At 36.4% G+C, this 12692-nt stretch overlaps 1 protein-coding gene across 7 annotated transcripts in view; it reads right to left on the bottom strand.

The window, feature by feature from the left end:
- ptprua (protein tyrosine phosphatase receptor type Ua) overlaps positions 1-12692 on the bottom strand; it is a 297253-nt gene that overhangs the window by 60902 nt on the left and 223659 nt on the right. For all 7 annotated transcript variants that reach the window (XM_079591540.1, XM_079591539.1, XM_079591541.1 and 4 more), the window contains exons 11-13: positions 12310-12412; positions 11647-11944; positions 1609-1645 (exon numbers count right to left, since the gene is read on the bottom strand). In XM_079591540.1, the coding sequence (XP_079447666.1) occupies positions 1609-1645; positions 11647-11944; positions 12310-12412 (438 nt within the window). The remainder of the gene's footprint in view (positions 1-1608; positions 1646-11646; positions 11945-12309; positions 12413-12692) is intronic.

The following is a 12692-nucleotide window of genomic DNA, read 5'->3' as shown; positions in this document are numbered from 1 at the left end:
TGTTTCCTCACAAAAGCATACTGAAGCCTTTCCTGCATTGACATCCACAAAAAAAGACCTCTTGTTCCCTTGCCAGTGTAAAAGCTGCACTATGCTATTTTTTGCTAACCTTGGAAATTCAGTTTAAAGGGGCTTTGGAACTACTTCATGTGTCCTAAAAAATAATTACACACATTTGAACGTTCATCAACCAGTGTATTTAACAGCCCCGTGGTACAATCGGTGATGAAAAAGTATTTCTAGTAAAAAAGTTACAAAAATTATCTAGTGACTATAATACAGCCTTAGCCATGTATTCAGTTTCTTCACATGAGGAGCATTATTATATGATGTGTTACTATTAATGTGACCTTCCCCAATTACTGCCTACACAGGCAGTAGTACACCATGAACTTATAAAAATGCATACTTTGAATGCAATGTAAGTAGCTTTAGATTAAAAAAAACGAATACATGTTAATATACTCTTCATTGCGAACTAAATGTATTCATAACCAACATTACAATGCATCATGCGATTACCTTATCAGTGTATTGTACATGATATGTTATCTTACGCCAGGTTCACACATACTCCGTTTGCAGTGCATATGTGGTGCATTTTTTGTTTTGTTATGTTAACAGATCAGAGCCTTCACACATGGATGTGGTCCAGCAATGCATTCCAGGAGCAGTGCGCCTGCAGAAGTGTCGTTTCCATTCAGTCTATTTTTGCACTTGCTGAATCAAAGTGACGGCGCATTGTTCGCATAAATATAAACATAGATTGACACGCAAATTGACATGCTTTTTTCATATTTCTTAAGTCTGTATGACCATAAATGACAAAGTATTTTAAGTCTATGTTGCTGCTATGTGGGAAAAAAAACAGCAAAACACGCCGGCGCGTTTGCCGACCCCTGTAGGTTAAAAGTGAATACTTCTATAAAAGATTATAACTGTACTGTGTACTACAACGAGAATCACAATGCTTACAAACCATTTTCAGTTACAACTAGATCTGAAAAATATAAATATAAAAAATGTTGTTGTTTGTTGTATACATCAGCGGATCAGTTGCGCACTGCAAACACATCAAATGTGAAAGCACAATGAGCCTGTGCTGCATCTCCAACATACAGGCTACATACTGTAATAGGAACTGTATAGTAGGCCTATATGCACTGCAAACTGAGTATGTGTGAACCTGGTGTTAGACTTTAGCCTAAATGAAATATTTTAGAATGTCGATGCCTACATTTTGCAAGCCTATGATGCTTAAAAACATCTGGGTTGGTAGATCACCATGTTTTGGAACAGGGAGAGTTTACTCCTTCCTTTTACCTTTATCTTAGTTGTCGGTCTGTTCATATTATGTTGGCGTACTATGCCAAGCTTGAATGAGAAATGATTATGTAATATTTGAATCACAATTCTGGGTGGATTGTGCCCAACTATCACCACTTGCGTTTTGAGAGACTGCCATATTAACGTAACAAATATGCTTTCATCACTTGCCAAAGTGTGAGTGGGTCCGCAACAGGGACATTTAGTTAGCATTGATGTATATGCACTGTCATTGAGACATGCCCTTAAGCGTGTAAACAGTGCAGATAAAGAATGAATTACCTTTACGAGCGATCCGAATGCAGTTGATCCTGGTCTCCTGAGGGTAAAACAGAGAGTTGATGCGTTATCAGGGCTATCTGAGGGTGAGAGAATATAGTGCGTGTGTGTGATTTATGTGAATATCTGACTAGAAATCCCACAGGCAGTCAGGAATAAATTGAAATGCCTAAATTGATGACATTTACTAGCAAATGAATGAGAACATATGTTGGACATGAAGGCTCAGTTCAATGAGCACAAAGTCAGCATACTAGATTAAATAAAACATCATGTTTTCAAATGACAGATTTTAAATCCTTTACATAGTCCGCAATAAACAAACAGCATTTCTCGCATAAACACATGCAGTGTCAGACATCATGGTACCTTATTTACTCCTAAAAGGTTCATAGTAGTACAGTCAAGTGTTGAGTGTTTTGAATGTTTGTCATTCCTTTCTAGTGTTTTGCTGTCAGTGTGTTTAGTTCAGTTTTTCTCCATCCCCTGTCTGTTTGTATCCATGGTTACTGATTTGATTTGAGTTCCAGTTCAGGTGTGTCTCATTAATTAGTCTCATTCGTTCCTCTGTTTGCTGTCTATATAAGCCTTGTGTTTCTTTTTTTTAGTTCTTTGTCAGTTATACGTTCCGTTAAGTTGGTTGTTCTGTTCATGTTCTGGATGGAGATTCTGTTTTATGAAGATTTGAGTTTGTTTTTGAAAAAAGCTGCTGCAGTTAGATCCTGTTTCATCTCTGCTGCAACCACCTTGTGACAGGAGGAATGTACATCACAAGAACAGACAATATACTTGGACACATAGTAAAGATAGTTAGGGGTGGGCAGGTCGAGGCTTCGTGAAACACTGAAACAGTTGAAGCAAATGTGCCGTATTGTGTCGAGGCTTCGAAACAATCCGACACCCGTCTCCAAAGTGACTCCTAGTGGTCAGAACAGTGTAAATGCAACAAAAACCCAGGCCAAACATGCACTAAAACACAATTTTACAAATCTATTGCAAAATGTTTTATTGAAAGTGAAATCTTTCAATTGGAATTATCTAATCATCTTATAAGATTAGCAAGTGCATATATGTTAGTTATCTTATCAATTGTCAGGGTTTGTTTTGTTTGTTCTATGAATGGGTCAGCTAAACAGGCCAATACGACTCATTATTAATTTTATTTATACTAATGTCTAATTAAAACGTCAACAAATGTATACAACTGATCAGAGATCAGGTAAAGCCCACAGACACTTGTTCATTGGTTCTCATTGACTCCTCATGATTCATGGGTTGAAAGAGATCATTGCCCCCAGTGGTGAACCATTGAAATTTCGAAGTGTTTCGAAACAGTTATGACATAATGAAGCCTCATTTACTGAAATCACGTGACTCTGGCTGTTTGATACACGCTCCGAACCATTGATTCGGATCAAAAGATTCGCAAAGGCTTCAAAGCTTCATGAAGCAGTGTTTTGAAATTGCCATCACTAGAGATAGTCTTATTTCTATGGTAAGACTGGATAGGCTTTGTGTTTAATTTTTAAGCAAATCTAGCTAGAGAATGTACAATAAGTACATTCATATAAACATATACCACAATAATTCCAGTCGGTTTTTCTGATCACTGTTAAATTATTTGTAATATTTTGTATTCATTCTGTGAATTTAAACAGTGCTTAGTGCCATTTTAATACGTTACTTTTAAATGATAAAAAGTTTGAGATTTTTAATTGGCTTTGGGAAAATTTCAAGGAACAAAAAACAAGGTCCATATTAAACAATTGTGTCAATAATACTCTCTTAATGTTACTAAGGAAATGGCCCAGTCAATGAAGAAGGTAGAAAATGAAATAGTATAACTTTTGAGTACAGCTTCTACAGGTGATGGTGATTATTTTGAAAACAGTAAATTTAAAAAAGAATTGCTTGCAGACTAAGTAGATTTAAAAAAGCACAAGGGGCGTTAATTTGTTTGCGGTTTCAAAGTATTACACAAATAGATGCACCATTTTTTTTCAATTTAGAAAGCAAAATTGGTCATGTGATGTCATTCAATCATTACGCTCTAACACAGGAAAATAGCTCACTGAGCCTGGTGAAATACATAAACATGCTGTTATTTTCTACTCAAATTTACACAATTGTGAATCATCTCACAGAGAAAATAAAAACTTTTTAACGATCTTCCAAAAAATGATGAGGTTTAATCGTTAATACTATGTTTTAACAATCTCTGTCACAAAATTAATTGTACACAGCTATGATGAGTATGGAAAATGGAAAGACTCATGGTATTGATGGGATTTCTGTTGATTTTTATAAGATTTTTTGGCCAATGATTGGGGAATATTTATGTTTGGTTCTTAATGATAGTTTAAACAAAATACTGTTACCGCTAAGCTGTAGAAGAACTGTTATTACTCTGTTGACTAAGAAGGGGGATCTTCAAAACATAAGTAACTGGAGACCAATATCTCTTTTATGTGCAGATTATTAAATATTATCAAAGGCTCTAGCAACAAGGTTAAGCAAAGTTTTGAGTCAAATAACCTATTACATTCTGATAAATTATAGTATACACAATAGGTCAATCTTTGACAATATATAATTGGTCAGATGTCCTTGAGTGGTTGCAAGGCTATCAGGTGTTAAATGTGGTCTGATTTCATTAGACCAGGAAAAAGCCTTTTGACCGTGTAGAATATGTATATTTGAGAGATGTTTTAGAAGCTTTTGTTTTTAGTCAGAGTTTTATAAATATGATTGAGGCCATATCCTAACATAAGTTATGGTGGTTTGAGAGCTCCTTTTGATGTTCAGAGGGGAGTTAGGCAAGGATGTGCTGTCAGGAATGTTATACTCTACTTCATAAATTATAAGCACCTTTCTGCTTATGCTGATGATGTAATTGTTTTATATCTGGTGCTGATTATGTTAAAATAAAATATCAACTGGGGAAAAAGTGAAGCCCTTTTGATGGGTGATTGGGAGATTGGGAATAGAGGACATCCCAATTTAGCTGGAGGTTTAATCTGGAAGAAAGGTGGATTCAATTACATTGGAATATTTGTTTAGGCAATGATGATTTTGTTCAAAAGAATCAAAGGATGTTTACAAAAATGGAAATGGCTACGTCGCCAACTGTCTTATAGAGGTCACAGGCTTATAATCAATAACCTGGTGGGGTCTTCTCTATGGCATAAACTGTGTTGATCCGCCTGTTGGACTTTTACCAAAGCTTCAAGGAGAGATGGTTAACTTTTTCTGGAACAATTTGCACTTGACACCTCACAGTGTTCTTTTTCTGCCAAGAGATGAAGGAGGTCAAGGCTTGTTTAATCTTATCAGCAGAGGAGCAACTTATCAGTTACAGTTCATTCAGCGGTTACTGATGGGACCTCAAAGTCTAGTGTGGAAGCCATTAGCTCAAACCATTTTACGTGGAGTGAATGGAATGGGACTTCATGCTGCACTTTTCTTAATGGATTATACTTTTCTGGATTTGACTGGACTGCCCTCTTTTTATAAAAGTCATTTTAAAGTGTGGATATACTTTTGAAACATCAGTGGACAGAGTCAGCTACATCTCTTTGGTTGCTTGAGGAACCTGTGGTTTTGGGGAGTAACCTTGATGTGTCAGGAGATGACATGCCAAGGCTAAAATACTTACTTGTGTCAAAGAAATTACTACAATTGAAATATATTGTTGACAAAGCAGGACCTGGACTAAAAGATGCAGAAACTGTTGCTGCACATCTGGTGATAAGATCAGTGAGATTTGCTAGAAAGTTTCTGGACAAACTGAATGGGGTTTTAAACTCCAAAGAAAAAAAACTCTACTTGAGAGATGCAGTATGGGTGATATTTCCCCTGATGCTAATTACTTTTTCCCAGACATCAGAATTATACCTGATCTTGAAAAATCCACTTAAAATAGTCCAATGTTGTGTTTAAATAAAAAATAAAATATATATTTTTTGTACAGTTGAAAGAAAGGTGCTATACAAATGCATTGATTAATTATCTTCATAATTATTAAACATGCGTTAAAAGACAGAGCTGACAAAGTGTGGATAAACAAATTAGGAGTGGTAGGGGACATTAAACCAGAGTGAAGAGTACTAAACAAAATACCATTGACTAAAAGGCCAGGAGAATTTTGCATGTTGCAATAGCTGTTAATGTTTTTTGTTTGTTTTTTCTTTTTGATGTAAATTAATCCCACTATAAATTATAATTGTCCTTTCTGTTCAGAGAGAGAAACACTATTCCATTGTTTTATGAATTGTGACAGACTTTCTCCAATCTTTAATCTCTTAAACGTTTTATTTTCTTTATTAGGGATTATTATTTTTTTTTTTTTTAAATCAATGTTTTATACTGGGTTTTAAGTATAGTACATAAATATGGATGTCAATTAATGAACTTTATTGTTGGTCAAGACAAACTGGCGATTTATATTTCCAGAATAAATAAAATAGAACAGAGAAATGGAGATTACATTGTATCAGTTTTTAAGAATATGTTCAAATCAAGAATGCTTGTAGATTTAAATTTTTAACAAACTGATGAATGTAATCAATGTTTTTAAGATTGTATGGTGTTGTGAAGTCGGTACGTGTTCTTAATGAGTTTTTTTTTTTAATGAATTAAGGTAGTTTAAATTATGCAATGTGGTGGTGGTGTTGTTTTTGGGAAATAAATGTTTAGTAACGTGTTTGTAAAACTCAAAAACTCTCTCTCTTTCTCTCTCTCACACACACACACACACACACACACACACACACACACACACACGATGAGCTATAGAGACATATTATCAAATTAGGATTTACAGGTACAAATTGCAGCTTTATGTGCCAATTATGCAAATTCATCTACCTAGATTGGAGTCAAGACCTTTCTCACCTAAACTGGCGGTAAATTGCCTTTTAAATTGAAAATCATTTTCGAGTTGCTTTCTCCTCTCTTTCACCGGGGGCAGTTGTGACATATTTACCACCACATTTCATCGTCATTAAAACATGTGTTCCGCAGTCCTCGTTGAGGTTGTGAGGCAGCACTGAAGGGCAGTGTTAAAATGAATCACTGTCAAATGATATATGGTATAATACGCAGGTCACACTTAATGCTGCTTTACATTTACAATATGGTCAATATTCAGAATGAAAAAGTGTCTGTCTATCACACCCACAAATGTGACTGACTCTTATATGTCTGTGGAAATTTGTCTGGGATGATTTAACAGCCACTAAATTAATAATTCACTGAAGAAAATGTCAGAGGAGATTTTTAGTGCAAAAGTTGCTGGTGCAATAGTGGGCAGTGGGTCGTTCGGGACGTTGATATGGGGTTGCTATGGCATTCCGAGTGGTTTTGAGTGAGCTACTCTCAGTTTTGGGTGGTTTTCTTGTTTTGAATTCCTCTTTAAAAAATCTTGGGTTATTTTTTTCTACCCAAATCCTGGGTTGAGCCTTTTGGGTATTTTTTTCAGTATTTGGGTTACCCAGCTCCTGGGTCAGACGTAACAACCTAGTGTTTGGGTAGTTTTCTTGTGTTACCCATGATCTTGAGTCAGACATAACAACCAAGGGATTTAAATATTTATCGCCAGCAACCTCTTCAGGAGAGAGCGGTGCAGCTCCGTCAAAATGGTGCATGGAATTTGGAATTTCTCTGAAATAAAAAATCTTTGGAGACTCTTGGGATATTGTAAGTACACAACTGCAGGAAATATATCACACTGTGCAAGTGATTTTTGGATATTTTATTACAAAATTCTTACATATTGTACCTTTAAAAGTTGGCAATATATCATGCACGCCAGTGGTTGTATTGAGTATTTTAAAGTTCAGAGGATTTAAGTTAATCCCTTGACATTAATCAAAGTATGAAGTAAAACAAAAAAATATATTAAAGTAAAAATGAATCAACTATGCTGCTATTCAACTATGAATCAACTATTAACCCTTTAAGTAGCTGCGTTGCTTTCTGTCTTGCAGTTTATAAGCAGGAGAGCTCTTACAGAAAATGAATGAACTGCTTGTTTTTAAATCTTCACGGTCTACTGACATTTGTTATGACTTTTTACTTCCAACATAGCAATGCTCATGATTACTTTTATTACATCAACAATAAGTAAATCCACTTCACCAGCTAATTACTCTTTGACAGCGATGCCATAGACATATACAGAGCTACCGCAAAAACAGAAGTTAAAAAACGAAATTCTAAAGATGGCTGCGCGCTTGTTTCTCTGGGGTATAAGGTCTGCTAAATTTGAGGTCTCACTCAAGTCTGTAGCACAAATGGTGCGGGATGAGTTATGTAATGAGGTTTAAAACGTATCAGGGAGATTAGGGGTTTGGAGCAACAGCAATATTGAAGCTAGCCTTTCCTACTAATAATTTCTGTTTTATTCTAAAAATGCATTTGTCTATTCTAAAACCCAACTCATAGAGCTGCAGTAAGCCACTTTAGTCAGAGTAATTACTGTTTAAATTCAGGGCAAGTCTAATAGAGAGAACCTGCACCTAATTATCAGGAATAATTGTCAAAATAATAAGCACCAGCAAAGCAGAGCATTTAGCGTCACTCATGTTAAAAAGATTTATTTAGGCTGATTGAGATGGAAATGTGTGTGGGTCAGATAAACAAAAACCTAAATGAATTTGACTCATCTTGTGCTAGAATAAACTCACTTTGAATGGTGAGTGTCAGACAGCGTGAGTGGTTGACGCTACTGTTTATGGTCAATTATGTATTCATTACTTCCCATTAGATGAGGGATTTTCAGCACAATCCTATTATTTGATACAATGGTACCTTTGTTTTGTTTGTAATGATGAGACAAGCTAGCCAACATGAGTCAAAAGGAGTGTGTTTGTCTTGTTCTCTAAATCTATAACCCTCCTTTTTACTACAGAGACACTACAGAGTCATCTCCTTGACATGGAGACAGAATACAGAAAACTCCACAGGCCTCATTAAAATGACAATTGATGATCAAATGCTTCTCTCTATTGCCCTCGCAGTGAAAACTTTCATGTACCGCAATCTGGATCACCTCAATACATCAGACCAAAAGCACCACACCAAAATAAGCGGCATCTTAATAGCAGTAAATAGGATGCTATGCTGTGCTCAAGTGATTCATGTCCTTTAATAGCTTTCCAAGGTTGCTACGGAAGCAAATTACATCTTCAGTGGTAGTTATTTATTCTCATTAATTACATAAGCATACATAATTTATTGCTGTATATAATTTTCTTGTCTGCTGTCTATTTCCCAAATCTCCACCCAGCATCAAAGTTAACTGCAAATGAAGAACAGGCTATGGTGCGTTAAGCAGGCTTAAAGAAGTATTGATACTGCTGAACTTGTAAAGTCCTAGACCTGGAGGGCCACCTTCCAGCAGTGTTTAGCTCTAGCCCCAACTAAACACACCTAAACCAGCTAATCAAGTATGTGCCATAGCGCAAATCTGTATTTATCTGTATAGTATCTGCGTGCCATACTCTGTGCTTCTAGAGTGTGATCAATTAAAAGGGGAGTGGTCACATGAGATGCTTCTTATTCTCAAGTGGAAACAGCCATTTGTCTCAGTTGACCACTTGTGATTTGATCACTGAAACGTATCACTTATCACTGATCTTAATTCCAGACGGAAACAGGGTTTACTGTATATTGCTCGCTTGGTTTCCAGTATTATTGTATGTATTTTGGGAGCGTCAGGGAGCTGCGGTCAATATGCAGGAAACTCCCCTAACTTCCAAGAGAGGTGAGATGTCTGAGACAGGTTCATGTGCTAATGTCTCAAGTGAGAAAATCAAATGAACAATTATCTGATGAGAACTCGATGAAAGAACCATCAGTTTAGTCTCAAATAGCTAATGAACTGAAGATGAGGTAATGTGCTGTCTTGCAAAGAGTTCAAGAGCTGAATAAATGTAAATAAGACCTGGTCTGGAAGCACTAAAGATGAAAGAGAAGATGACCCATTCAACTGTTAAAGCTCTTTTTAAATGAACTGAGGGACATACCTCTTCCTCTTTATTACCCACAGAACGAACTGGCCATTGTCAAATAGGTATGACTTATATGATTCAGATCAAATTAATCTTCAAAGGGTCAACAACATCTTGTCAAAGACTCTTGCCTGCAATTACATGTAATAGAACAGAAAAGGTACATTGCTTGCACTACTGAAGAAGCTGATACATTGTCAACCATTGATAGTAATGAATTCAAAGGAAATTGGTATCTTCTTGAGGCAATGCAAGCGAAGCAACTGGGAAATGTCAGCAAAAGCAATTTATTGGTGGCTGAAACTTGACAAGGAGCAGAGAAGACACCTCTGGGGTCAAGTATAGATCCAAGGAAGTCATATTATTAAGTTATTTATGTATAGTAAGTGACACCAACAGTGGTGACAGCAGTGCTGGGTAAAGTTGATATGTGATGATGCGCAATAAGTCTCAGAATGAACCAGGTGTTACACAGCTTGGGGGACTCTTCTGTATATTAGATTCCTACATTTCAACCTATTAATTGACAAGAAAGTAACTTTTCCCCGTCATTATTGCAGCTGACATCAAGGCATTATTTTAGTTTCAGGACCTCCACTAAATAGTGTGCTTCTTTCGTTGAAGTGCAACACAGTCCAGTGTGTTTCATTGTTTTCATTTTGTTTATAGAGATTTCTGGAGGTCTTCTACTGTTATCCTTGGGTTCTTTCTCTCTTTCAGGATTGTCTGTTGTGTTCGTAGAGTGATTTCTGGATGCCTGCTCCAGGGTAGAGTACCACCAGTCCAGAATTTTCTACATTTGTATTCAGGGTATCAGGGTCTCTATCCAAGTCTTTAGCAATGCTTTAGTAGCCAGTGCCAGATTTATGCATCTCCGTAATGTGTTTTTAAGGTCATGTGAAAGCCTTTGGGAGAGGCATGGTTCTCACTGACATTCTTGAGAAGAACAGATTTGTTAGTACCATGTATTGTGTGCGTTTATAGGAAAGGGCACCTGGGCAACCCATACTTCCTCCAAATCTCCCTAATTGATTTCAAATATATTTTAGAGATGTTGCAACACAGAGGTTGACTTACTTTTTCCAGCCCTGTCAATTATCACTCAATGTATTCAGTAATATTCTGAAAAGTACATATGTTTGTGTGCTATCAGTTAAGTCAAATTTAGTCTTAGATCACACCACATTTTATGAGTAAGTAATGCATAAATATGGAAGCCTATTGGTAGCGACGTTCAATTTGAAATATCGTCCCCATGGAATTATAAGGTCCTATCTGACATTTTTGTCAAAATTTAGTTATTCACATATTCTTATTCTGTGACAACTTATTTACATTATGTGATGTTGTTTTTTAAGTTGTGTACATTTTGGAACTTTTTATTTAGAAAATAAAAAGGTTCTTTCTACACAGTCGAATGGAATGCAAAAACTTTAAAGCTCAATATCTCAAAACCAGTCAGAATGCAGATAGAACCTTATAATTCCAAGGTGGCGATATGTAAAATGACAATGTATTTTGACTATTTTCCATACCAAACATTTAGAGGAAAATGCCAATCACCGGTACATGTTATTTAAATGATATGTTAAAACTAGTATAGGAAATAAAAAATATAAATTATATTACTGAATTTGAATTAGCATTTTGCTACAAAAGTTACACATTTGGTATGGAAAATGTAAATTTAAATACAGAAATACATTGCCATTTTGAATATTTAAAATTGAATATCGCTACCCATAAGCTTCCATTTTCAAAGGCATCACAAACTTGCCACTATACCTTTGATTATTTTTTAGTTCCAACAAAACATTATGTTTGCTAATACATATGCTACGATCTGATGGGATGGTCAACAATGTAATATCCAGTGGTAATAGTCTTAAAAGACATGGTGTTCTCTCTACATGACAGGGTATTTGGAATACAACAGTATCTCTAAACTTTTTCCCATTTCTTCTCCAACATACATACATGCATAAATGAGTTTCATATGAGCATTTATAGGACAGATGGGATCACTCACCCCTCTGAAGTTACTGGAGGCCTGGAAGTAGATTCTATAATTCTTGCTGGGGTCAAGAGGTGTGTTCCAGTAGCCGTTGTAGGTGTGGTTGTCCCCCACGGTGAAGGGCGTAGCCTCAGGCAAGCTGCTGGGTGGGAGTTCAGCGGTGTAGTAATGAGGCGGTGCACCACTTGCCCCTCCTCCTCCCCCTGGAGTCTCCCCATGGGAGGAAGGAGCAGGGAAACACTCCATGTGACCCAACTCCCTCCGCCTCACCTGTCTGGAGCTGTCCTCCTCCACCACAACCACATGATAAGTGCTGTAGAGGAAGATATAACGGTCTTTAAAATCTGAACTATTCTGGACTGTACTAAACTGTATTTGCAGTCCTTGAAAAATTCTAAACCAAGCAAAACAAATATAGAAAGCAATTTAGTTTGCCATGAAAGTAGTTTAGTTTCTGTGCAATTAGCTCATAATTCAACTGTTGAGAAGTCATAACATGATGAAAAACAACAACAACAACCTTGTTTTATTGGGGCTAATGTGCATTTAATCTTTGGACATCTGGATTATTGTCATTGAACAAGTCTACTAACAGCCTTGTCAACTGCAGATATATATTTTTAGCGAATATTGTGGGGGGAAAAAATCACATTTTTCATATTATATCGGATTTATTACCTAACAGGTGCTCCTCTCCCCAAGGCTGGACGCAGTAGGACTGTTATGGTGCTCTCAGATTCACTCAGTGGAGATGGGACGTCTTCATAATCAAATGCAGGCGCTGAGGGGGAAAGAAAGAGCAAACAGTATCTGATCTGTCTCAGATGTGAGTAAGAAATCTTTTTTTTTGTGCCAACATAAATGCCGCCTGAGTGACTTGAGATCTGGACCAGTGAACAAATCATTATTTTGTGCTGGTCCGCGAAATTTCACTGAATGATTTGAGTCTATGATACGGTTGCAGTATTTCTCAGTTAACAGCTCACTGGAGGGGAAGATTATCAGTAAACAAAGACTTAAAATATACATTTATAATTACATAAGGATGAGTAAATAACAAC

The sequence above is a fragment of the Phoxinus phoxinus genome (genome assembly GCF_949152265.1).
Source record: "Phoxinus phoxinus genome assembly, chromosome: 19".
NCBI lineage: Eukaryota > Metazoa > Chordata > Actinopteri > Cypriniformes > Leuciscidae > Phoxinus > Phoxinus phoxinus.
The sequence above is the reverse complement of the archived record's forward strand: the minus strand, read 5'-3'. Positions and strand labels throughout refer to the sequence as shown.